This window comes from Pelmatolapia mariae, linkage group LG10_11 (assembly GCF_036321145.2).
Source record: "Pelmatolapia mariae isolate MD_Pm_ZW linkage group LG10_11, Pm_UMD_F_2, whole genome shotgun sequence".
Taxonomy (NCBI): Eukaryota; Metazoa; Chordata; class Actinopteri; order Cichliformes; family Cichlidae; genus Pelmatolapia; species Pelmatolapia mariae.
This window is the reverse complement of record NC_086236.1, coordinates 43654480-43682381: the sequence shown is the minus strand read 5'-3', so window position 1 is coordinate 43682381 and position 27902 is coordinate 43654480. Positions and strand designations below refer to the sequence as shown.

The following is a 27902-nucleotide window of genomic DNA, read 5'->3' as shown; positions in this document are numbered from 1 at the left end:
TCAATAATTTTCTCAAAGAGCCGAGCAACAAACCAGTCACACAAAATTTTCTTTTTCTTGTACTTTCTGTGAGATTTCCAGTAATGCATAGCATGTAACAAACACTCTCTCTCATTTTCTCTCAGACATAAGTGTGTTGAAATGTTTTAAAAATACAGCTATCATCCCATCACTTCACTGAGCCTGGCAAATATCAGTTTCTCTGTATATCAAAATATGTGGCAGACTTTTTAAACTGCCGGTACACATACTATTCAAAAGGAAACAGTGGGACAACTCAAAATATCAAGGAAACTTTATTCAATATCTTATTGAGTTTTGTCCATTTTGACTGTTGTTGACTTTACTGAGACTTAGTTCAGGCAGCTTTAATTTTTAATTACAATGTTCCTGTGAGGTTAACAAGTTTTCCTTTGGCACAGAATTTTACACCATGCACCCTTACTGATGCAACCCTCCAACTGATCTGGCAGCGCACTAGCTTGCTTACTTGGAAACTTTTGTATGTGTAAGTTAAACACATTTAACTTTCAATGTTATGTTATTAAAACAATGCTGAATGAAGGGGACTCGACTGAAAGTTACTTACATGGTTAGCACTTTGAGCTAACAAGTGAAAAATCACTAGTTTGTATTTGGAGCCAACGTAAAGCCAACATTGTCACAAGTTGGAAAGTTTTATAACTCTAGAATTTTTTCTTGACTCAAAAATACACATTATTGAAGATAGAAGTCTATTGTTAACCTCATTGGTATAATGTAATTAGGCAAATAAGAACACCTGAACTTTCATTGTATAAATCTTAGTAAAGTCAACAACGACAGACAAAAGTTGAGAAAACTCAAAAAGTTACTGAATCACAGCTTAATATTTTGAAGGGGTTTTTTTTTTTCAGTTTTCTTTACAGTGTAATAGGCCACAGCACACATATTAATAGTGTGTATTGCCATATAGTGTGTCCAGATTTCCACTTTTTACACCCATTTATATACATAGTATTCTATTCATCTTACAGCAGAGATCACTGACTGCAGCAGAGGTTTGCATCTCCATAAAATGTCTTATCCTTACCTGCACAGACCTTCTATTAGTGCCAAAGCTGGAGTTGGACAAAATGATGACCCTTTTGTGTTGACACAACATGGCATGCATCAGAAACCATGTAAACTGACAAAAAAGATTGAATTCTTCTGTCCTGCATTGCTTCGATGAGAAAATTACTTGTGACTCTAATATAATAAAGTGCATTTTAGATGCTTATATCTTCCACGAGACCAGTAATGTTAATAAAACACTAATAGCATCTCATTGCAGGACCATGTTTATTCTAAATCTCTACAGTGTGCACTACTCTTTGAAACCCACCACTGTGGTCCCTGTAAATGCATCCAGTGCAAGAGCGCTACCCAGACGCTAGGCCAGAGATAAATCCTACTCATTTCCTGTGTTGACAGTCTGAGGCTGCTTCCTTGACTCGGTAAAATTAACGGCCCAGAACGTTATTTTCCCATCCAATATGCTGCCATCAATCATTCTGTGTGCCTTCATCGCTTTAAAAAATTATGTGTCACTGTTTTCTACAAAGGCAAAGCAACAAATTTAGTCACCAGGCAAAGGAGTGATGATAAAATGCACAAGTCTGACGGTAAAATGAAGGGGCCGTACAGGATTAAAGTTACTGCGCAACAATTAGTTATGAGTAGTTAGGTGCTTTAATTAAGAGAGTGGGGAACTGGATAAATGTGCTTCAAAAATAAACGCGGGGGTGCGGGCCTACAGTGTACAGCGTAGGGTCACATTTGCAGGTTTTCTCTGATCAACTCACTGACATCGGTAATAGCAAGGTATTTGAAATTACTGCAGCTCGAGAGCTTTCTGTGACTTACAGACTTACCGAGAAGAGGCTTAAACACTGACCTTACAAAATAACTTAAGTGCATCTAAAGAAAGTGCTATTCACACGTCATTTGAAAATACAGAATCCTGGCAAAAGATTTAAAAGTTGATATTCTCCTCAGTAAGTGCATAAAAGGAATTTATTTTGACAAAAAAATTAAATTACGGTGGCTTGCACTTTATTTGTGAAGAGATCTCAATGTGAGGGAAAAACTAGTGGCTGAAATAAAGTGTATTTATCATAGAATGACAACTAGCCTCATGTTCCCTGATAGACAGAGAAGAAGGTATATTACAGCTAGGCTGTGACTGCTCCTGCGTGAACTATATGGCGTTTTATTGCAGAGCGGGAAATTGCAAGTGCCAGGGAACAGAAGTGAGTGACATCAAGGAGGATAGTATGGTAAGGGAGCATGTAAAGCGCATCCTCATTTCACTTCCAGGCTTATGCTCTCCTACTCCCTGATCACAGAACAGCAAAGGCTGATGGGAGAGCGGATGGGTGGAGGGGAATGTGATTTGAGGGCATCGAGAAGCGGAACTGACAGAGACGGATTCACTGTGGCCCAAGCATGGAATTGCTTTTCCTTTCCCCTGGAACTGAGCTGGAAGTGTCTGCGGCTGCAAACAATCTCTAAGCAGGAGCTTTCACAAAGCCCAAGAGCCAGAACCATGAAAGCTCAGAGGCAGGTGAGAAAAACGCTGAACTATTTAGAACAAGAAAACGGGTAAAGTCAGCTTGAGTGCCCAGAAACTGTTGCATCAACACAAAGTTGTAATAACAAGATACTGTATGTTTTCCATCTTACAACACTAAGTGAAAAACGTGCGTTTGTTCACACAGTACGTGTCTGTGCATTTAAAGTGCAGACTATGTGTACAAAACCCTTCTTGTTTCTTATATGAGAGGAACAGAGTTCATGTGTCCACTGCTGTCGTGCTGCACAGCTAATTAGACAGGCGTTACAGAGCCCCAGGATACAGATAGGAAGACATGGGAGCATTTCACTCTCTCAGTTTGACACAACAGAGAAGGTGTTCTGTTCAATTTACACCTTAACCTGAGAGGAATTCCACGCGGAGTTTGGTCAGGTATCCTAAAAACTCGAGGTTTGCAGGCAGTTTTATTTGAAGACATACCTCCGTTCCTAACCACAGTCACTGCTGCTACCGTCATTATGACCGTATTAAATGAAAACCCTATCATCGTACTCCACACTGCACTGAGCCACAAGATGAGCTGTTGCAATAAAATGCATCATTAGAACCTATGTGCATTAGCTTAAAAACTACAGATTAAACTTCTGGTTTCTTCTAATGGTCCAAAGTCACAGAGTTAACATTTGCTCTAAAGAGATCACATGAGCCCCCGGTGTTTCACCACTAATGGTGCATGTCTGGGAGGACACTGGGCATTGGACTGAGATCCTCATTGTTACAAAACCTGCTTTTAACATTACTTCTCTTTTGCACTGCTTCTCCTCAGGTCAACAATGTTGTCAGGGTCTTTTATCACGTGAAGACAGGCTGGGGCAACCAATAAGCACACTGAGCCACAGTCTAAACCACTGAAGATGTGAGAGACTTTTAAACTCTCAAACAACCAAGTTTGTCCATGCTGGAAATGTCATTCATGTGACTGAAACACAGGCAGGATTATTCGAGCTTCTGCTGGCCTACAGGAGTGATTTTTCCTTTGTCTGCATGCATTTAACATGCATCTGGAGCAGATAGTAAAAGAAGTGAAAGTGACAAACATCTACAATGAACAAGAAATGAATACATTCACAGATATGTTGTCCTCCTCAAATGTTGCTTGCACAGCTCAGCGTGGCCACAAGGGATGTCTACTGAACCAAAGACAAGAGAGTAAGAATAACTGCCATCCAGTAGATATGACAAGGAGGTCATGTTACTAGCTATTCTTCCATCTCTAATGTAAGCATTGCATTTGGCCATTCACTGTAATTACAGTCAGTTGTTGCCACTTTAGAGACACATGTCAAGCTCAATGCAATATGCAACATGGTTCAATGTGTTCCTGTTTTTTGCTCATTCCAGCAGATTAACATCAAATATGGAGTTAGAATGCCACGGTGCATCAGTGAACTCAGTCTTTAAATAACAATGCCTTAGCACAAAGGCAAAGTCCAGTTAGTCGTCCACACCTAGCAGAGTGTGACTTTTCTTTTCTGCAAGTGTGCTCTCTCTGTCGTGCTTCTGAAACCTTCTTCATCCACTCTAAAAAATTAAACGAAAAAGTAGAAATTGCTTTTCAGTAAATAGTGACAGCAAAACGGATTCGTGCCCTGTTACAGGCGCTAAATCGGGATGTCTTGCATTGCTGGCAAAGTGTAATGTGATGCTGTGACAGGAGCAGAAAAGGCTGCCTGTTAACAGTATGTAGTTTAAAGGCAGACCTCACCGAGGACGCTGTTGTCGACGTTCTTTTGAGTGACACGGCAACATCAAATACAAGTTTCCACAATGAATGTCGTGACCTCGTCACCCCGGTCACACGGCAGAGCAGACAGCTGACAAGCGGGCAGGAAAAAAAAAGCACCCCCCTACCCAACAAGCCCTCGATCAGTTGTCAGAAACTCACACCTCAAACAATCTCACCTGACACAAAACCGGTGAGATGCAGAGAGGATGAGGAAAGCACAAGAGGGCTAAAAAGGAAGGAAACAGATGGTGGGAGAGAAAGGTGAGGACGCTTAAAAAAATAGACAAGAGGACAAAAAGGGAAATTGCAAGTGCAAGAGTGAAATTGATAAAAGGCTGCAAAAGCTGATAATTTATTTATTTTTTTAAAAGAAAGTTAGATAGTCAAATGTAGTGAAACCGGGGCCATGCATTATTCTGTTGTTATCCTGCCTGACGGCAGTATCCAAAGATTTTTTTTTTTTCTTGAGGTGCAGGCAAGCAGTCCAACCTGTGGAATGAAATATTAAAGAGCTCGTATCTGCATGCATGTAGATCCCTGGGTTCAGCCTACATGACATGACAGCATAATCCCCAGTGCTCTGAGGTTCAGGCACAGCATTAAACGAAGAAGCCATGCAGAGCGATGAAGAGAAATAGTTCCTTCTTCCCTTTAATTAGGTTTGAAGGTTGTGAAAGACCAGAACATGACACTGACAGTTGCTCTCTGTGGGCAAAAGACAAGACCTGGAGACCAATTTGTAGCCAAGTCATTCAGTACTACTGTCTCACTGACCTGCACAGGAATGGGAAGACGGTGGTAATAAGAGAATAGCAAATTGTCAGATTTTATTAAATAAGCAATTTGTGCAAAATGTTCAACAAGTTTAAATAAAGTATTAACCCAACAACTGCTAAAAGTAATAGCTTCACTTTTGGAAATTATGCTTTTGATAGGTTTTGGATACTAATGGCAGCTAGCTAGCTTAGCTTAAGGACAGGATCTTTCTGAAGTTTGGCTTTTACCAGAAGGCTGGAAAGCAAAACTGCTTCATCTAAAAATATGACTGTTTATAGTTGTTAATTAACTATTGTGTTATTTTGTTACCTTGCTTGCAGCAATGACAGCATTACTTTATAAAAACCCAGCAAACATGCACACTTGGGCAACAGTTAGCTGATTTCAGTTCGTGCATCAGGAGGAGGAATATAGCAGAGTGATTTTGAGTAGATTAGATATGGTCATTACTTTTTTAATGCGCAAAAGAATAACAGTGTGACAGTAAAGTCCAAACTGCCTCCATGACAGCCGGCAATTGCATTATTCTGCTTGCACAACTTTGGCTCTTTTGGCCAAGAACACAAAGTGATAAAATTGAGTGTATGCTGACCTCAAACCTGCAACCAGAGCCTAAATTTCAAAAGGTCACAAAGGCATCGATGAGCAGTCAAGCTAACGGCATTGTGGCCTCCATTTCTGTTCATGCTTCTGCAGTAGAATCTCTGTGATGATCGACAGAGTTGACATACTTTGGTTTTCAACTTTGCTTTACCTTCATACTCATCCAACTTGCAGACCACCACAGCAGATATTTTAAAAAGACTGAATGTGTGTCCTCATTAGGATTGAGATTTGAGCAGATGTGTTGGACTGCAGCCTCAGATTTATAATGTCAGCTGGTAATTATGTGACAACGCATTTAAGATCAAGTTACATAGAAACATGAAAGTAATGTCAGTGTAACAAATTACTTTCTGCCTGGAGCAAAAAGTTACATAATACAAAAATTTACTTTAAAATAAGTTTTTAAAAATAGGAAAAAAGTATTGAGTAATAAATTACTTTTTTTGACAACCCCAACACTGTTCTAGACAACATGTGCTTCATCTTTGTACAGAAAATACATAGTTATGTTTAACGTTTAGCTCAGTGTGTGTTTTTCTGTGTGTGTGTAATATACAGAAAACAATCCTCTCTATAAAAAAAGAGCGTGCAGGCAGTGTGGGAGTGTGCAACTATTCTCCACAGGATAGGGTGCTAAATGAAATGTAGACATTGTGAATGACACTACATAGGTGTGAAAGACAAAGTACTCTGGGAAGTAATAGCGTTCTGGGCCATGTTTTCATTCAGGATGCAGACAACATTTTTTCACATAGCATGGCATTACTCAGCCATGGCAGAAAGAAGATCAGTTGCCGCTATGGGGCTTCGTGAACCGGTGAACGTAGGGCTCCAGGGATGACAGAGTGGGGGAGGACTGGGGTTAATGCGGCCTGCAGTCGGGGATGTCTGGTGTGGAACAGAGATGGGAGAGCAGAGGACAACTGTGTTCTCCCTGAGGTTAATATAGTATTATCAGCTGCACAACTGTCCTCTCATAGTCGCATCTATTTCAACAACTGCTGGAGGAAAGAAGGGGGCGGGAGGTGGGGGGATGAAGACAGAGAAAGATAAGGGAAGAAGCGACAAGAGAGAGAAGAAGGGCAAAAAGGACTGAGTGAGAAAAAAACCTAGAAAACAAAGACAAAATAGATATTCTCAAGAGTGGACAGGAAAGTTTGAAAGCCTTGAAAGTTAATAACAGATTTAATTCTTCTCATATTATTTAATTTTAATGGCATAAAAAACACCATAAAACCCCAAAACAATAAAACAAAAACAAAACAAAAACACTAAGATGTCAAAAAATAGGAAGGTAGAAACCAAATCTAATCATTCTCAACTGGGGACATGTAATATGCAGGAGCTCCTGTGCCTGAATATGTTTTATAACTTAAAAGCAATAAAAGGTAATTCCATACTTTATTGACTTGAGTATACTTCCAGTGTTTGTTCCCTGCCGTTAGATGAAATCACAAAGACTCCTGCTCTTTCTTTAAGTTTGTCAAGGATCACAATGGAGTATGATTGATGCTAGTCGTCGCTTGTGGCCCCATTTTTCTGCTCTAAATAAACTGAAGGATAAATCCAGTTGCTAAGCTAGTCCCTCTAAGGGCTGACCTTTTGATAAGCTCATCTCTCAAATTTATGGCAGCTTGGAGAAGCATTATTGCCACAACCTAGAAATGGCTCATGTTGACATAAGATCGTTTACAAGCTTCTCCCCAGAAACCTCAAGGCTCAACATCTCTATGTGTGTACTAACAACGAGAGATTATCCTTGGAGCAAAATAACTTCAGCCTCTGCTTCACCTGAGATTGTGTTGTTATCGAGAGAGTGCGCGGTGGCAGAGACGGATTTTGTGTACACAATCCTGATATTTCAGCACCACAACTTCCCAAACTTTTTTTTTGTCTCTCTCTGGATTATCCAACTTCTCTATCGCCTGCCGTGTTCATCCCCCTCCTCCAGCTTAATTCAGCTGTTGAACTCAACCCCACAAATGACACAGGTCAGAGGATCCAAAGTTAAAGGTGGCTGGTGTTGGTGGTGGCGGCAAGCTACTGTTGTGCTACCCAACAGTGAAAGGTGAGCGTGATAAAGAGGAAAGGGACGGCTGAATCACTCATGTGTCCTCTGATTCTGGTTATCTGTCTCAGGCTCCTTGTTTGCCTGCATGATCCAGGCTGGAACCATCAGAAGCTCCCTCTCTTCCCCTTGTTCATGTCAACCATGACTTTCACTGAACTTGGAGCACACTGTTGAGATAAGGGCTCCAATCAGACTGACTGTGGCAATGGAACCGGTGAGAAAACATGGTGGACGGAGCCATCTGGCTGGCTCTTCTCTGTCCTCGCTCTGCTGAGCACAAAGCTGAACCACCTGTCTTGTCTGCTGCACTCTACAGCAGAAGCCGAGTACCACCAGGATGGTAGAACAAGATAGTGTGGGTATGGTGTGTATTTGTTTAGTTGTGTGTTTATAGTAAAAAAAAATGCTCAGAAAGAGAAGAATGGCTTTACTTAGTGGATGGGACTTTGTTTAAGTCTCTATTGGTCCTAAGGAATCATATAATACATCCCCAGACATACACCAGATATTTATCCCACTTTCTAAAAGCCTGCAACTTTATTTTCATGCCATCTTCTCTATCGACTTATTGACTGAGGCTTGGGCAAGGTCACCCGCAGAAGCTTCTGTGACAATATTCTCCCAGAGAATATTGGATTTTATCTGCATCTATTAGCAAAGCATTTGGCATGAAAGAAGAATCATTAAACATTTAGTAAGATACACCACTGTGCTTTGAAGAATAGCATTCTGCCAATGTTAAAACCCGGATCATGTCTCTGTAGCTATTAGGCAACGAGTGAGCATGTTTTTGAGTCCCAGATATTGCTTCTTTTTACAGTTGCAAGACTGTAAAAGTCACAAAACTATGAATAATTTATAATACTGTGCAAAAGGTCTTGCTTGAAAAATTGGAAATAGATGCAGCAATTTACTGAAACATGCAACCATTTATGGAAATACAGTATATAAGGTTAAAAAATGGGGTTTGTACAGTTGCAATGACCTTGAAAATCGATATATGATACGACCACCTTCATTCTATTGTTTCAAACCTTCACACGGCCTTTACTATCTCAGGTAAGCTTTCTTGTAGTTTATTTAAATAGTCTTCAGGAGTACTTCATCGAATCTCTTGAAGGGCACGGAAGCTATTCCTTGGATGTTGGCTGCCTTTTGATCTGTTCTCTCTGTCAAGATGATTTGGACTCTGTCTTTACGGGTATTAATAGAGTAATAACAATGCATTAACACTGTGTTTGGGATCGTTTTCATGCTGATAAATGAAGTCACTGCCAACCAGATGCTTTTCTGATTGCATGGTGGATCTACATTCCTTTTCTGCATCGATTTTGACAAGATTCCCAACACCAATGTTTGGAATTCAGCCATACACCATGACAGAGCCTCCACCATGTTTTACTGATGGATGGAAACACTGACCTCCTCTGTATATGTTGATGATAATTTGAACCAAAAGTTTCAAATTTTATAATAAGACCTGTTGCTACTGATTTTCAGTCCAGTTCTTGTGTAATTTGGCATACTGCACCTGTTTCCCTTTCTTAAGAATGGATTTCTAATGAGCAGATGGACCTCAAGGACCTGATGCATACCTCTGGTCTTTACTGGATATGCTGTAGATACTGAAGCTATCTGCTGCATATTGTTTATATGCTGTGGATAGTTTTTTAGCCATGCACCTTCTTCCTCTGTCCTCCATTTGTCCAGTTTTCTCACATTTTTAAGGACAAACTGAACACCATGCTTTTAACTAATAGCACTTTTCGAATCACCTTATAAGTGCAAATACATTTTTTTTATATTATACGTTTATGTTAAACTCTGTTATATTTGGTGTAATACAAGGACTGGACAAAAAATGAGTGAAAAGGCAGCCAACTTTAAAAGAAAACCTGAATGAATATTGCTTAAGACCACTTAAAAGTAACAGTTTGGCTCCTTGGAAGCAAAACATAAAAATATGAGGGGGACACTCAAGACTTTTGCACAATATTGTATTGTCTATCCAAATACCTTAAAGCATATTTTTTTTAAACTTCCATTAACACTAGCATTAATCATACCTGATTAAATTACTAGATAATTTTTCAGCTTTCTCCTTTATATCAGCCAACAACAGAAGCTGTCGGAAGTCACAGTCGTTTTATAGAAAGATATCCGAGTGTATGTGGTGAGACTCAACAGGGAAACTGAGGAGAAGCCGACATCTATCGAGCCCATCAGTGACAGAATATAAGACAGGATGCTCCAAAGAGAGAGAAAAGACAAAGCCCTGTTGGATCCTGGCAAAGTGATAAGTGCCTTGACCACGACAGTCATTACACCATCAGAATTAAATGATAAGATTCCAATTACCAGCTAATTTAAACCGCCGGTCAAATATGAGAAATAAAGGATGGAAAAAAGGATTTTATGTTGTAATGGCTTTCTGCAGGTGAAAAGGGAAATTGAGCAAATCTTGCAGATATTAAATAGGGTTGTATAAATGACCTGCCTCCATAAAAATAGCTCATTGCCTCATTAATCTAAAAGGTATTCCTGCCCTTTTCACCAACATGACTAGTGGAAAAGTACCAACTTAGGAATACTTACATATACCGACGCACTCCTTTAAAGTTTGTTTTTGCAGCTTAATCAATCTATGAGAAAATAAAGGCAAGTCTGCACAGCCTACATTGTCCTCATCCGAACAGTAGGGGGTCTTGTACTCTAATTAATCTGACTAGTCTCTCTGCTGAAGACTGGATCAGTTTGCAGGACTGCTGCATTATTCAACGTAGCCACGGGGTAAGAGAGGAAGTCTGTGGTCTGGAGTCACCTTACTCTGAGCTAAGGAGCAAAGCAAGAAATGGAGAAAACGATGAGGGAAAGACACTGAAAATAATGGAAAATGAGCTGAGTGCCGTGGAGGGTTATGATTAAAAGAGATAAGGAAAAGAAACAGGGTGAGGGATCGGAAAGGCGGGTCAGATCAAATGGTCAATGCGGTTCAAGGTGACGGGAAAATGTTAAAAGATCACATCCGCATGAGAAACCGCAGGTGGGTCAGAGGGGATATAGACAGAAAGTCCATCTTTAGCCATCAGGTCTGTGCTTCTGCTGACAATCTGATCATGAAACCACGTTGTGTGTTGTTTTTGGGTTTTTTTCAGCTGTGTATGCATTTTGTTCAGAACATCCAATGAAAGGCTGCGACAACGTCTTTTTTTCCCCCCATTGTTCATTTATTGTTAATCGTTGGTATCGCTCAAAAGAAAGATCTTTCTACCCCAATATACATCTCTCTTCTTATTTTCTTTCATTAAATACACACCATGTCCCCACAAATACAATGATCAAAAACACAGTAGTCATGTACTGTTGGTTCATACAGAAAACAACAAGTGAAATCAAACGTCCTGTGTTGGCAGTTGTCACTCAGAAATAGTCATAATAAAAAGCTTTGGAATGGTAAAAGTATAATGCACTCACAGTCGTGGCTAAAGGTTGAAATAAATCATATGGATCGGGTTATTCTGAAATCACTGAAATGAAATGCAAAGCGTAACGAGCGCCCGAACACGCCTCTTGAGCCGTTTCGCTCGCAGCGCTGGGATGAACACTCGTCGTTAAAAGTTCTGACAAAAACTCACAAAATGGTCATTTACAGCAACATTCAGCTTTATGGTTATGTTGTGGTTACTTACTATACGTCTTTACTCTGGGCAAACATATAATATATTATTCACATAACATAATATACATCTGTATATACATATTCCTTCCACCCTTAACAAAAAAAAGTGTCCAGGCACTTCCTTCAGCAATCTTTTGCCAGATCACTGACTACAATGTAGCTACCTCATTCTTCTCCTCATCACAAACGAGCTGCTCTATTTGAGAATCTGTGGGAGTCTGGTGATGTTTGTATACTGTTTGATTGCTCACAAATTCTGGTTATCCCACCTGAACCGGAGTGTGAGCTGCAAACTAGCAGCAGGGTTGCCTTTCTCAGCTTCGGCAGGCTTCAAGCTGTCTCTCCTTGTTCATTAGGATATGTCCTGGAGTGATACCTTTACCACCCTCCCTGAAAACCTCTACTTAAAGGAGTCTCGGGAGATGTGTTGGCGCATAACATATTTTAAAAGGCTAATAATGGAGCTTATTAGAGATATTTTTGTGGCTATAAAGCAAAAGTGATTTAAAAACAAAACAAAAAACAAAAACAAAATCTCTTCCTCTGTGTAATGGGGTCTTTGCATGAGCATGTTTCAAAGTTGTCTCTGATCATTATGTGTATCACACATCCCAACCTGACTGCTTCTTACATTGATTCAGGCATGAAGAGTTCCAGTGCTCTCCAGGCCCTGGCCAACAGCTGAAAAAGAGTGGATTTTGTTTATCCATCAACTCTGCGGTAAGTCAGCAGCAGGGTATGTGGCCAACAGCTTCTTACTTTTACTACTTTTTTAAATTCACATTTCTGCATTAAAAAAATATGTTCAGCAATGAGCGGTGATCCAAAATAGCATTCCCACCATCTACTCAATCTTAGTGCCCCCTACCCCCTGTTTTCTTTTTAATCTGTTTATTTTACACCAACAGGAATGACAACTGGTCTCAAGTCTAAATGAGCCGCCCTCTTACCTGAAAGGTTTAGGATAAAAATCAAACAGGCTTTCTTAGACTTTTTTTGTTTTTACAGCACAACCAAACGCCTCGGACAATGAATGAGTAGAAGAGGTGCAGACTGAGACCTGTGTGACCGCACCAGTTCAGACACTTCACCACAGCATTAATGGCGCATCATTTTTCACACCAACACTGTGGCATCTCGATGCGTTTCAAACAGCTTTCCCCATCCTCTCCTTTTGCTGTCCCCGGTGAGTATAAAGTACAAACAATCACTTCGGAGCAAGAACATTAGCTGATGCAGTACATAGTGTTTGTTTGTAGGCATATATCAAGATGAAGCAGTAGAACAAAGCAAAGGATTCAAGTCAGTCAGTGGGATTGGCACCGTGACAGTAACGAGACAGGAATCTCCCTCGGTGGCACCAGGCTCAGTGCCAGTAACGCCCACCTGTAGCACACATGGTAATCCAGCACAAACATTATGGCAAAATACAACACATTGCACTACTGTACAGTTTCTGCATCAATACTGTTGAATACTGGGCTGGTCTGCTTTACAATGTAGGTCTCTTAAAATCTCTTGTTGTTGTTTTCCACCCCAGGTGGAAAACCTTATCGATTTATTTGGTGGTTTCAATAAATCTGTCCTATCATTAGAGAATAAGGCAGTTTATGGTATGGTAGATAAGTCATGCCACGAGCACAGTGGACCGTTATTTTATGTAGCTCTTCCACGTTTAAATAATGCTGCTGTAACTCCAGAATTAGATCCAGCCTCTTCGGTTTGTACGAATGAAATGATGAAACACAGCCAAGGTGCTTAGAAGAGACAAGTCCACATTGCAGCTCCAAATGTTGTTTTGCTGCTACAGAAACCCTTAGCACATACAAGATGTAGTCCAAGAGGCAAATAGGACCGAGAAAAGCACAAAAAAAAATATCAAAAGAGATAAACATCACCAACAAGGAGGAAATCACAGCTGTACATTAAAGGTTAAAAGTCAGAACCTTGACCATGTTTTTTTTCTTTCCTCTCCTTCCTCTGCAGTCCTTTCAAAGCCAACTTCACAGGTCCAAACATTAAAGTAGAGGGGGGGTCTCCGGGTGACCTTTGTCTCCAGCGCGTGGGAATTTGCTGCTGTCGTAAACGTTTAGTTGCTATCTGCCTTCAAAGCAGTCCAAGTACTCCAGGACAAGGTCATAGCAAAATCGATACTGGTCCTAAAGAAACAAAAAGGAAAAACACAAAACTAGAGTCAAAAATCTCAAATTTATTGAATTTTGGGTTTTTTCAATGAATTTACAGACTAGACTAAACTTCCATACCAGAGACTCGACCATGTTGGGTTTGCAGTTGCGTAGAGTTTTGACAGCATAGAATACGTCTACCATGTTCTGATACTGGATCATCTCGATGAGGATGTTGCAGGCACAGAAGGTCCCACTACGGCCACCACCATTGCTGTGGAAGAGAATACATTGTCTAATAACTATTACACAGTACAGGCATAAATCAATGCTGCTACTGTACCTATCCACAGGTATTCATATGTGTATATGGACAATACTCAATGCTCTCTGTCAGATCTGTTCAATCACTTCATGATTTGGACTAGTTACAGAAGTTACACACTGCAAACACTGCAGATACTAAGGTAATGAGAGATGATGAACACATGGATCATTTGCTGCTCATTCCTACTTTTGAAAGGCAAAGCCATGAATGTATACAAGCAGCATAGCAGCCCTCTCTGGCTGCGCTGATTAAAGCTGTGCTTGTGGATATGGTTAATGTTCAGATGTTACATTTATGGTTCAGTCCATAGTGCTATGGATAGATGCTGCTGTAACTCTTTACTGCTCTAATGGACATTACCCAGAAAGCTCTGCTACAGTTTATGTCAGAGATAACAGTAGCAATTTTAGAGACTTCAGTGCAATAGCACAAACAATCATAAAGAGTCAAAGCCGGACAAAACAAACCAAAAACAAGAAGCATCTGACAAAAAGCATAACCAGGCTAATCTAGAGCAGTGTTTCCTTTCTTCCATTTATCTATTCATCTTCTACAGCTTATCCAGGGTCGGGTCACAGCCAAGTCCAGACCTCCTTCTCCAACTTCGCCATCTCCTCCAGCTTATCCAGTCAACGTAAAGTTACACCCTGACAAGCTGAAGATGCAAACTCTCCGCATGTTCCGGGCCTATCCAGAAAACCTAGCCAAGGAAACATCCTAATCAGATGCCTGAGCCACCTCATTTGGATCAGCTCTACTCTGAGTTCCTCTTCTGAGCACAGCCACCGTTTGAAGAAAGGGTTTGTTTCTGCAGTGTCATTCTTTCTGTCATCACTCAGAACTTTGTGATAAGCGGTGAACATAGGAATGTAGAATAACCAGTAAATTGATAGCGATGTTTTTACAGACGTGTTAGCATCACTGCAGATGCTGCACCAGTCTGTCTGTTCACTCTTTCACTCCCCTCCCCTAACTCATAAACAAAAGCAGCTTGTCCCTCAGACTAGAAGGTGCTAATGCTCATTTTGACCACTGCACAACGGTGAGCTGCGCCAGTGCAAGCAGGAAGTCACCACCTGGTGATGGCAAAGGAACCACATCATCTGCAAAAAGCAGCGATAAGACTCTGAGAGTGGCATCCTTCTAGTACTTGACTCCACCTAGAAATTCTGTCCGTAAAGATCACGAACAGAATCAGCCTTGCCCACCATCCACCAGGGAAAAGTCTGACTTATTGCCGGCAACGATAAGCAGGCTCTTACTGTAGTTGACATGGACCGAAAGGCATGTAACAATGTGACAGTCACCATAAGCGGTCAAATGCCTTCTCCAAGTCCACAAACCACATGTACACTGGCTGCTCAAACACCCAAACATACTGAAATACTCTTAAGAGGATAAAGAGCTGGTTCAGCGTTCCACAGCCAGGATGAAAACCACATTGTTCCTCCTTAATCCGAGGTTTGACCAACACAGAGTTATCATAGTTTTGTATTTTTTAGTTTGTTTTTATTTTTATTTCAGTTTCAGTTTAGGTACAGTTAGTTTTTAGAGCTGATTCTCTTACTTCAGTTTAGGTTTTTTTGTTTTTATTAGTTTCAGTCTTTTAAATTATTATTGTATGAAAGGCATATGTCTGAGGTAAGAGTTAGGAAAATCAGAACTGGTATTACAAAAACAAAATCCTTTTTGAAAGCAGTTGACTCCGTGTCTTGTTGACATCCAAAGTCTCAATAAGCACATCTATCTATGACTCATCAGGCAAAACTAACAAACATTCCAGCTAATCATATAACCTCCATTTTATTAAACTTTTTTTTTCATTTTTCAAAGTCTAGTTTTTATTTTACTGAAATATTTTTTCACATCTGGTTTCAGCTTTTAGTTTAGTTTTAGTTACCTATTATAACGTTGGACCAACTGGCATATTTATTCTCAATCTAGCATTTTCCAGGGTGTGAATAAATATGGAGAGATAAGAACATCACCCTCGAAGTAAAACTCACAGCTTTTGCATGCAGCACACATCTCAGTTTTCCTCTACTTGGACGCTCACAGCTGACCTATAAAGGAAGTTCAGTGCAATGCTTATAAAAATGCACGGCATCAATGACTCTGTCGAGGCAGTACAAAAGATTATAATATAAAACACAGTGTTGATAATATCCAAAGATGGTTTGGGGTTGCCTCTGGCACAAAACAAGTGCAGGCTAAAAACTGTCTGAGATGGTAAGAGCTGGCCACTCATGTGCCTGCTGTGCTGCCCTGTTACTAATGTCGTGATAACCAAAGCAAAGATCCTTCAGTACATACATGACCACCAACACAATCGCAGTGTCAGGTCATGCAATCATTTAATGATCCCAGCAGCTGTCTCAATTAATACTAGCTGCTGATGGTAAGAGGGCTGGTTGATCTAGTTCATCAAGATATTATTTCTTTCTCCAAAAGGTACAGATTGTTCCTGAGCACAGGTGAAGGCGCCTGTGGTCAAAGCAGCCGCAGTCTATTTATAATACATACTATATCATACAATATATGGTCCAGAGGGAATGGAAAAACTTAATTAAAGTTAATGCAAGCTGACGAGTATGAGGGGAAAATAACAAATGGGCAGACAAACTGTCAACACAGAAATTTCTACCATAACCCTTCTGGGGCTGTGTAACATTACCATTGCATAATCCTGATATTTAGTAGCTGTTAGCAGTTTCGTGTAATATTTTATTTGAATTAATAAAAAACTAAAGTTTGTTTTTCATGTGTCAAAGAAAACAAACATAATACTAAATAAGAAGTTGTATAACTGTATAACAGACTGGATTGGAATCAGTAGTGAGCAGAGAATAGGTGGTTTGTGGGAAAAATGCAAGTCAGAGTTGCTTTGGGTCATGATGCAGTATTTTCTTTCTAAACTACCGGTTTATGTTAGGAGTAGGAGTAGGTCCAACTGAACGTAAAATTGACATAAAATGAGAGCATTATCGAAGAAAAAAAGAGGCTTTGTGGTTGTTTTCGCTAATGGGACACTACTGCATAATTTAACAATGTGTATGCCATGAAATAAATATTGCTTGAAATGGAATATAAAAATTTGACAAGTGATTGACAAAAAAAGTTCAAACCTTCTTCATTAATGCATCAAATTAGTTTGATCTTTTTGATATAATTTGCAATCTATAATATATACTTAGTCATGCTATTAGTGTAGCACTGTGTGCAGTCAAACTGACCACATTAGCTCAGACTGAAATACAGCACCAATAAATGGTTGGATATTTGTACATAAACATTTTTGATTCCCAAAAGGTATCTGATTGCCGTTGGTGGTCTACTTTTTTCCTTGCACTACTACGAGAGCGACATTTGTGATTCTGAGTGAAATGTTTCAACAGCTACCAAATGGATTGTCATTAAAGCACGTGCCAACATTCATGGTGCTTTTTTTCTTATCTGATACCCTCAATATGACAGTTTTAGTATATCTAACATTTTCTAACACTTTATATTTGGATGGTGATCACACTCAAGTGCCCTGAGGTGACAGTTGTTGTGATTTGATGTTATATAAGTAAAATTAAAATTGAACTGATCACGGCTGATGTTACTGGCCAAACATCAGGATCATAAGAAGAATAAAACATAGATCCTGTTTCCTGGTCAAATGCAGAAGTGCCTGAAAAGTTTTATTCCATCCAAAAGAAACCAGAGGGCGATAGTTGTGGCTGCAAAATCACTCCCAGTCTCTTAGAAGTTGAGGCAAAAACTGCTTTCTGACTCAGCCTCTTTACACACTTTACTGCTGATTTTATGGTTTCAGTCCCTCATTTCGGGTCACACACAAAAAACCCTCACTGGCTAACAAGCTGTCACAAGTCTTTAGCCCGACTGAGTGTGCGTTTTAACATTTTGCAACCAAGATGGTAATGGTGGAAAAATCCATCTCAAGACTTCAAAATGGGACTTTAGAAACCATGGTGATGTCATTGTAGCTACATCCATTTTTCATACTGTCTGTGATCAGCATGTTAGCATTATCACGGTGAACGTGCTAGCATGCTTAGACTGTTAGCACCGCTTTAGACTAATATCAGTCGGTACATATGCAGTACTGTACAGAAGTCTTGATCCATCCCCCATTTCTTTGTATTATGCTACAGGAGCAGTGATTTCTTGAAAGATGCAAACATAGATGGAAATACAGTGCATAAGGCAAAAACAGAGTTTTTGCAACGAGCTTGAAAGTCAGTATTTGCTACGACCACCTTTATTCTTTAACACAGCCTGAATTTTCTTGGGTAGCTTTCTTGTAATTTCTGTAAGTAGTCAGGAATAGTTCTCGGAGCTTTTTGAAGGACATTCAAAGCTCTTCTTTGTGTTGATGTTGGCTGCCTTTTGTTCTGTTCTCCATCAAGATGATCCCACACTGCTTCAATAATAAGATCCAGGCTGGAAAATTAAGCTAGCAACAAAGTGCTAAAACATACAATTTAAATCTGGCATATTGACTCTTGGCTGAGTTGTCACACATAACAGTCAGAAAAAAACCAATTTATCTTACGAGACTACTTTAACAGATAACAAGATGAAAATCTGGATCCTTGGACACAAAATACAAGGAAATGATAGGAGGCTCAAGACTTTTCCACAGTACAGCATATATATATATATATATATATATATATATACACATACATACATACACACATACATATTTATTATCTATATGTACTCATCTTGTTTTTCCAGTATAAAATACATGTTTAACTGAATTCTGGAAAACAATAGTAGAGTGTAAGCAGAAAACAATCAGTAATCTGATGACCCTGTATCTGAATTCTTATCAACCTCATAAAAACAGCATTTGTTTAAGCTGAAACGCGATATGAATATAAAATATTTATACAACATAAGAACAGATATATAAGAAACACTGTAAGTAGTTTGAAATTGAGAAATAACACAATAGTGTGGCATTTTTGCCTTGTATACTGTCCCGGTCATCATAAATGTAAAACACTATCAATAAGCTGATGAAGGACAAGCCACTTCCTCTCTCCTGAGACAAACGCAGCCAGGTGGGCCTGGGAGATTCTGCAGTCTATAGAAGCAATATTAAGGCAATCAATCGTCGTCAGTGCTTTGGCAGTGCTGGATTTAGTGTAGTGAGAACCATCGCATTCTGTATTAAGCTATAATTGATTTGATCTCCATAATCTCTTTCCTGGTTGTCGTGGGTAACACTGTGTGACAGCACTGAGTGATGTGCTTCTGGATGGGGGCGGTGGGGATGAGCGTGTGATGGGTTGGCAATGAGCTGGACGGCCCATTCATATTCATCAGCAGGGTGTGCTCTCCGGGGCTTTAGGACAACACAGATGCATATAACACCACTGACTTCACAATAGCACAGCACGGCGCAATTTGATTTTCTACAATATAAATACTGCCATGACAAATCACACTGCATCTCATTGTGCCAAATCGCACATAACGACACAAAAACAAGGCAAGAATCGGTCGCCATTTTTACATTTCCTATGTTTTTACGTATACTTTTGTGACATCTCCCACCAAGAAAACGGTGTCGGCTTAAAATGCACAGACTTCAACAGCGGCAAGAGCTTTTCAGAAATAGAATGGGCACATTACTGCCTTTTGTGTCAATCTGCGTGACGCGTGCTGCTAAAACATTACTCACAGGCAGTGCACAACTGTGCGTCCTTCTCCACACTCCCTTTGCCACTTGTGCACTTGAGCCAGCAGGTTGAGGAAAGCCTTCTTGGAGTCTGGAACGTCGCGATATGCCGACCAGCGCAGAAACTGGAACTGACACATCACCAGCTGGCCCTCTTGGAGCTTCAGATACAAGAGAAAGCACACAACACACATATCTGACACCATTGTTCTCTTTTGCTGAATATATGTGTGCATGTGGCAAATAAATTGTTCTGGGTGTTTCTGTACATCTTGTGTGGTAGCCAGTTAGAAGCCACTTTTGAGTGCTCCCCAGGCTGTGTGTTGGCATTCAGCGCTGTGCTCACTCAGCAGCCTGACTTTGAGATATATGGGTCTGTGGGAGTAAGAGGGGCCCGCGCTGTGTCTGAAAGAGGTCCCTGTGTGTTCATAACCTTGTCCTGTAGAATCTCACCCAATACTTAAGGACCAGCGGAGAACTGTAAGTCATGCAAATTGGGCCGGCAAAGACACCGACGATGCATGGAGGAATTGCCCCAGTGGAAGCGGGATTTACACAGTGTGCTCTTTTTTGTACTAACCGCATATCCGTACATATGCTTACAATGCACTTCCTTTGACTTTTACTCACTACCCTTGTATATCATTGTCAGGCAAAGGAAATCTACTCACTAATGCACAGAGAGGGGCTGAGTGAGGGAGAGGTGTGCGTTATTTTTGTGTGATTGTATTCCTTCCATGCTGCGTTAAGTTGCCCTCTCCTTGACTGTGATGTGCGCTGAGTAGAAAAGAGGTGCCATAGGTAGAGAGGGGAATGACGGGGGCAGTCGACACAGGAGGTGAGGATGCCAATCAAGACAGGAAGTTCTGGGCACCGCTTGTCGTGCTGCTTTTAATGGCATAGGGGAAACGCCTTGCATACAGATTTCTTTAGTAATTGGTTGATGTTGATCCTGAACAGAATGCAAGCATGTGCTTATGTAAATTCCTGAACATAAAACATGCATAACTACATATAAACAAACCAAACAGCCAACACAGTGAAGTGAAAATGTTCTAGTCCTACATATAAAACACATTTGGGAATTCTCTTCAGCTGAGGAAAGACCACACTAACATTCCACTGTGCTTCCTCGACTATGACAGAACCACTGGTGCCTTCTTATTTTATTTTATTTTTTTAGCCTATTTTCTGAGCTCTACCTAACGCTGCACTGTTTAAAACGTGTGACGAGGTTTATGAACAATTCAAAAGAAAATCTTCTTTGCTGCCGAAAAGAGTAGACGGCAACTGAAAATATGGCAGGCATCACAATGATGAAAGGTTCCTTTTTAGTATGCCAACGTGCGCATAAGAGAGGGAAGACACCTATCTAGGTAATAAGAAGAAGAAATTGAAAAAGCGAAAGACTGACCTTTATGGCATGCATGTCAATGGCTTTCTCTTGCATGTTTTCCACGAAAAAGAAAATTCTTATAATAAAAATCATTCTCATGGGAATGTTTGATGGAAGCACTGGGGGCTCTGGTTCAATTTTCTGGACTGCTGAATATCAAAAGAATGTCCTTTGTAGTACGTATAATAAAGTCTATGAATAAAACTTCTACTCATCTGCCATTGTGCTCGATACAAATGTCAGGCTCTCGTATAGAGTGTATTTTCTTAAGGGGGACTTATTTGACAAACTCTTCTGTCCCATGAGGCGTAAACTAGTGAAGTGCTGCCGTGTTTGCATTAGTAACGCAAAAGCGCACACTATACGGAAATATAGTCTCATGTGAAACCCCGAGCTTCAGTTTGCATCCATAAAGGATTTTGTAGAAAATGTTAGATGTATAAGATTTATCTAAACCACCTGTAATACTTCTCTAGATTTTCAGGTGCACGTTAGAGGTGACCGCTCTGAATGTACTGCAGGTAAAACCTCCCACTCATACATTTCTAAAGCAGTTTAACTTGATATTTGTGAAATATCATCGAGCTCAATAAAATGTGCTGCGCTGGCTGTTTTGGGATGACAATGACTCACCCTTGTGACGTTCTTGACTCGAAATAGACGAGTTATGACGTCCTCGTCCGCTGACATAGACAGGAACTCTACTTCCATTGGCCCGTACTGCTGTAAACCAGGCTCCGGCCAGTACTGGACACATGGCTGTACAAACAACATGGGCAGAGATGAGTTCATTAGTGATTGAGCTTGAAAGAAAATGCATTTTTATGTAGCTGTGGCCATAATACTTGTTCTTAGAGCTCTGGATTATCAATTGCTGCTGGTGTTTATTAAAATAAAAGCAGCAGTTGGGTTAGTGTGTGTTTTCGTGGAATTTAAAAAGCCACACTAGTGTTAGTTAGAGAAGTTAGAGAAGCATTGCAAAGGGAGAGACCTAATGTGCTTTGAGAGATTTCAACAAGAGGGAGACAGAGCACCGCAGCCCCGCAAATGAACTCTATACAGAGTTCATAACAAGATCTTGCAGTGGACATCTTAAAGTGGCTATAACTCAATTTTCAGACAAGACCCCACAGGCCGAAAGAAACGAGATGAAAACTTTTTAAAGGGGAGTGGATGAAAAGTGGGATTGAATAGGATCATTGCATTTGTTTTATTTTGTCTAGATTAGATACGGTGTTGCAAAGAACAGCCAGAAAAAACAGCACAGCACCTATTTTCCACTTAACATATGTAAACCAACACTAAAGATGAAATATTCGGAACATTTATTAACATTTTAGCAATGCTCGTCACAGCTTTGGAGGTTATACTGATAGTTTAACGCTTGAGGACAGTTTTTACAAACTGCATTTGGTAGCTTTCACATTTAGTCATAAAAATAATAAGTATCTCTGTCTTAGCATATTTATTTATAAATCCAGTATTGTTTGGGCTCTACTTTCTTCCTTCTTCAAATTTTTCCATCTTAGACCAAACTCATTTAGAGTAAGCGCCTGTTTTTCAAGGATCTGATGCACTGTAATACATATTTCACAAAGTTAATATTTAAAGATGGACTGAAAACCTTGTAAATCTAATGCCTAAAGGACAGAAATTCGTAAGCTATTATCTTCAGTGCCTATGGCTTTTTACAGGTGAACTCTGCAACTCACTCCTTATTCATGCCCATATTCATTATGCAAGACTGTAAATACAAGGTACTATGAGACTATACACAAGTACTTTAAATCGTCCTTCTAGCAGTATTAATAATAAATTGATGAAGGCCAGCGTTACTTTGTGTTGCAGACTTATGTATTTAAATTGTTTTTGACTCTTGTAGGCTGCAACCTTATTTTAGGACCATTCTCACTCGTTTTGAATGCTTTTCCTTGGGCTACATTACTGGACTGCAAAGATTTCTTCTTCCTTTATTGCCAAACTGATGAGACCCAGTTGTACCTGTCCCGCAAGCTTAATTATTCAGCAACATCGTTCTCTCTGCACAACTATTTATGTGCCATTAAGGACTGGAAGCTTGCCAATCTCCTTAAGCTTAATTCCAACAAAACGCAGTCAGGTTGTGCCAGCTTTTGGCTCTTTTGCAGACTATGCGTTTCCTTCTGCTACAACTCGAGGAGTTACATTTGATCAGCTTCTCAGTCTGGTTTCCTATATTACTACCACAAGCTCATTAAATCCTGTTTCTTCCAGCTGACAAATGGCTTGAAGAGTGAAATCATTACTTTTCTTTAGGGACACAAAAGCAAACTACACGCTTCATGTTTGCTCGATGCTTATAATGATTTCTTATGTCGTAATCAGAAGAAACTATGTGAAAGATATGCTTATGCATGACCACATGGAAAAGACAGGTCTGCTGCAGACATTTGGGCTGATAATTACCTGACAGAGCTCTTAAAGCTGGGGTAGAAAAATCCATAATAACTTTTCAGCATATTGTAGTTGTTGTTAATTAGCCTTCCGCATTCCCAGTGGGTTCTGTTTTAAGAGTTTAGAAAATGGCAATAACGTGTGGCAGTCACAGATCTTATCTTTTCAAATTCCATGAGAGTTTATTTCTTTTATTTATTTTTTATTTTTTTGCCTAATGTCATCTTAAGCCCTTATTCACCTGCTCCAACCACATGAAATAGCTAGTGTTCAGGACTTCAGGAAAAAGATATGCTTGTTTTAATAATGTATTCTGGGACTTTTGGGGCACCAGTTTAGCTCACTGGGTTGAGCAGACAAACCATACGGCGTAAGGCTAATGAAGGGGCCCTGGTTCAAACCCACCCTGAGACCATTTACTGTGTCTTCCCCCTGTTTTCTCCCAGCTTTCCTGTCTTCCTGAAGGCTAAAAAGGACAAGTAATGACCATTAATCTCATGTTATGTTTCCACTAATTATTTTTAATATTGTTGGCGTAAAAATAAAATTTAAAAAACAGGGATGAAAAAAAGTGGGCTGGTTGAAAAAAAAATCTAAGATGTGGCTGGAGGGTAATGCAAGCCTATTCTTCAGAGATATATCTTGAGGAGGGAAAGGAAAAACTGGGGCGAGCGTTATCTAGTCATGCCTTGAGATCAATGTGGTCAGGGATCAAAGCCCAACAAAATGGCATGAAAGAACTAATCCCGAGCACAGTAAGATACAGAAACTGTAAAGGCGGGGGATGTCAGGGAAAGTCTCGAATAAACTTCATACAACCCCAAGACTGAGAGTAAAAACTTACACAGCAAACAGTGCCTCCTTTGTGTGTGTGTGTGTGTGCGTGCGTGTGTGTGGGGGTGCGTGCGTGTGGGTGTGTCAGATCTCAAACGTTTTAAGACATCTCTCTCTTTTTTCAGTGTCAACAAATCAATGGCAATAAAAAGTACCTAACACTTTGACCTTACCCAGGCAGAGTTTGACTGATTTAGCTGGTTGAGCATGACCACTGCCGTGCAGCCATAGTCAAAAACCAGCCGCCAAAAATCGGCCGTGGTGCCCGGCAGAGGGTGAGGGGTCACAATGAAAGCAGCCTGCCGGTGGAAGCTGTCAGCGAGAGCAGCGTTGATGTAATTGTTACTCTCCCCTTCTGTCGTGACCAGGAACGCAAGGGCGCGATCGGGCGGGAGGACATCCATGCTGCGGTTCTTCTCTCGGTTTCTGGGTAAGAGAGCAATGCTGCACTCCTCCACATCCAGGTGGGGAGTCACAGAGTTCAGCGTCTGAAAATGGAAATGTGTAAGAGGCCAGGTGAGAGGAAGGTGAGGATAAAGTGAAATTTGAGAAACCATTTAAAAGTGGAATATGTGAGGGGTGATGAGGCACCGCAGAGGAGTCTGAGATCTTAGGAAAGAGAAGGAGGTAGAGGAAGTGAACAAGACAGGAGGAGGGAGGACTGGAAAAAAGAGAATACAAAAAGACCAATGATGGTAATTGGTTTAGTCTTTTATACACTGAGCATCAGCAAACTAACTTAAAAGGAATAAAGCATAAGATTGGCAAACTGCGTAACAAAGCTGAGTGCAATAAAACAAATAAAAAAAGAAATGTTGCATACTAATTTTCCATAATGAATTTAATCATAATTACATTAAACAACTTGAAAAAAATATTTGAATAATTAATGCATAGCATCAATAATAGATCTGTGACTTGCTGATCTCAGTGCTACCAATTGGCTGTTAGCCATCTACAGGATGACAGAGTAAAAGGCAAACACAGCTCTTTGGGTGGTAGGGAGGCTTTTAGCATCAATGCCTGACAGAGAAGTTTACAGGATCAAAGCGGGGAGTGAAACACTTTCCTATATGAAAAGGTAACAGTTTGTTGCACCACCAACATTACTGTTCCCTACATACATCCATCATAATTTATACAATATACATATTTTATGACGATTAAATGGCTCAAAATCATAAGGAGAAGCGCAAGTCTTTTTCGGAACCACTTTGAAATGCTAAATCACCGTGTGTGCTGGTTGAGCAGTGCGGCAGAGGAAGGTGAATGAAGCAGGTAAAGCGTTTTGGAACACAGCTGGCTCTCCTGTCTCCTAATCAAAATCTAATAAAATCTTCTGAGAGCACATTCCTTTAAACCACTCGAGGGGACATCAGTGGCAGTCCCAAAGAATAACAATGGAAACTAACATCATGTTTCATGTACGCACACATACATTATAGATGCAAACACGCCACACAGAGCTATCTATTAGTCTGTTCCCTTATGCGCTCTTTGTCGAACTGATGTGTGCGCTACAAAGAGCATCCTCATCTCTGCATGCGTGTCTGTGTGTTTTTTTGTTTTTCCCATCCTTTCTCCTTCATATCTGACAGGCGTGTTTGAAGTTGTTTGGATGAGCAGTTCACATATTTTGGTTAAAAGTTGACTGCATGTGAGGTATTTATGGAACACCTGTGTGGTGTAGCTGCAATTACCGTGAATATATTCTCAACCTGTGGGAAACCATGCAGTGGAATCCAGGCACAGTGAAAGCACCTGCTAAAATAGTCATGTGAAAAAGAAAGTTTTCACGGGACAGTGCTGTCCAGTGAAATGTTAACTACACCTTTCCTGTTTCTTTAAGAATTAAGAGGGTAAGTAGCAGCAAGATGCTGCTAATCAACTGCACTTGGCTAATTGATCATCAACAGCCGTGAGCACCCGTAAAAGCACACGTTTTGGCACTTTGGTGCTCTGGAGGGTTTAAGTGTGTTAACACCTGGGATGTCCCCTCTTTCCGAGGAGCGGACATCCCAGGAAAATTCACCCTAAGGTCAGACCGTGCAGTGCTCAGAGAAACTGTAAAAGATCCAAGAGCTGCTTCTCAGAGTCCGCAGTCCTCAGCTAGCATGTTAAATGTTAAAGTTCATGACAGTACAATTAGAAAAAGACTGAACAAGTATGACTTGCTTGGAAATGACCTAAATTTGAGTTCCATCTGAACAAACCACAAGATTTCTGGAACAATGTCCTTTGGACAGACCAAAGTGGAGATGTTTGACTATAATGCACAGCACATCGGCACAAACACCTCATACTAACTGTCACAGATGGAGGTAGAGGTGATGATTTGGGCTTGTTCTGCAGCCACAGGAGCTGGGCGCCCTACGGTCGTTGAGTTGACCGTGAGCTCCTCTTTGTACTTAAGTATTCTAGACTTAAATGTTAGGCAATTTATTTAATAGCCAAAGCTTGGTTGAAACTGGATCATGCAACAGGACAATGATCTCAAACACAGCAGCAATTCTGTAACAGAATGGCCAAAAAAAAAATCAGGGTGTTGCAATGATCCAGGGTCCAAGCTTCAAGCTGATTGATGTTTTGATTGCTGTGGATAAATTTATGCCTGTAAATCTCAATGAAATAAAGTAATCTTGTAATGACGAGTGGACTGACAAAGTCTTACAGAAAACAATTCAGCTTCATGTTATTGTTGCTGACGGTGCTTATTCAATCGTGGGATACACTATTTTCACATAACTAAAGTGGTCCGTATTTAAAAACAGTTTTTGTGTTTCTGTCTGTGATCAAGTTGTGTCTCCTCTCTCATGCTCATTTCTGTTTATTATCTGAGTTCTCTCTATGTTGGTCCTTTCTGTCTTCACTTTCACTTCACTCCCCCGAGAAGAAGGGCTGGCTCTCCCTGAGCCTGCTGCAGCTGGAAGGACTGTTTGATCGTTGGTGTGCCCTCTCTAATATTCTGGGGTCTTTACCTTGCAATAAAAATCGCCTTGAGATGACTGTTGTTGTGAACTGGTGCTATATGTTAAAAAAAAAAAGAACAAAAGAATTGAACTGAATTGAATCAACTGCCTGCAGGCGAGGGTGTTTAGGGAACACTGGTTACAGGGTCTGCAGGTAGCCTGAATGTGAGATGCTGAGAGAGCACTGGAAAGTTAAAGCATTGGCAGACAGCCTGAAACTCACAACCTGTGAGATACACGATACATTTATCTTACTTTCAGCTAAAGAAAAGTATGTGCATGTCCGGTGGCTGTGCTACTATCTGAATATCAGCCAAACAATATTAACTAAATTGAGCAAAACTACACTACATAACTACAAATGACTTCTAACTTGTACACAGTGGATCATTATTATGGCTCATTCTGACTTTGCAGCAACACTGACCTGAAACTCCTCTCGAAGCTGAGAGGAATTACTCTGAGAATCCACTCGCAGCATCTCTTTGTAAGTGACAGCAAACTCATTCACCAGGATGGCCGTCTCTCCGCACAGACACGCCTCTAGAATAGCATCATGGATAAAGATATACTGCTCCTGAAAAGACAGCAGGTGACATCATTTAGTTCACCGTTCTGGCTTTTGAATAACACATCAAAATA

At 40.3% G+C, this 27902-nt stretch overlaps 1 protein-coding gene across 4 annotated transcripts in view; it reads right to left on the bottom strand.

Moving 5' to 3' along the window:
- Positions 1-11014: 11014 nt before the first annotated feature.
- The window catches only part of ptprub (protein tyrosine phosphatase receptor type Ub), a 198781-nt gene continuing 181893 nt past the window's right edge, over positions 11015-27902 (bottom strand). For all 4 annotated transcript variants that reach the window (XM_063486533.1, XM_063486534.1, XM_063486535.1 and 1 more), the window contains 6 exons: positions 27688-27837; positions 24465-24779; positions 21658-21783; positions 19632-19789; positions 13741-13876; positions 11015-13635 (listed from right to left, as the gene is read on the bottom strand). In XM_063486533.1, coding sequence (XP_063342603.1) covers positions 13573-13635; positions 13741-13876; positions 19632-19789; positions 21658-21783; positions 24465-24779; positions 27688-27837 — 948 coding nt within the window. In that variant the 3' untranslated portion in view covers positions 11015-13572. The remainder of the gene's footprint in view (positions 13636-13740; positions 13877-19631; positions 19790-21657; positions 21784-24464; positions 24780-27687; positions 27838-27902) is intronic.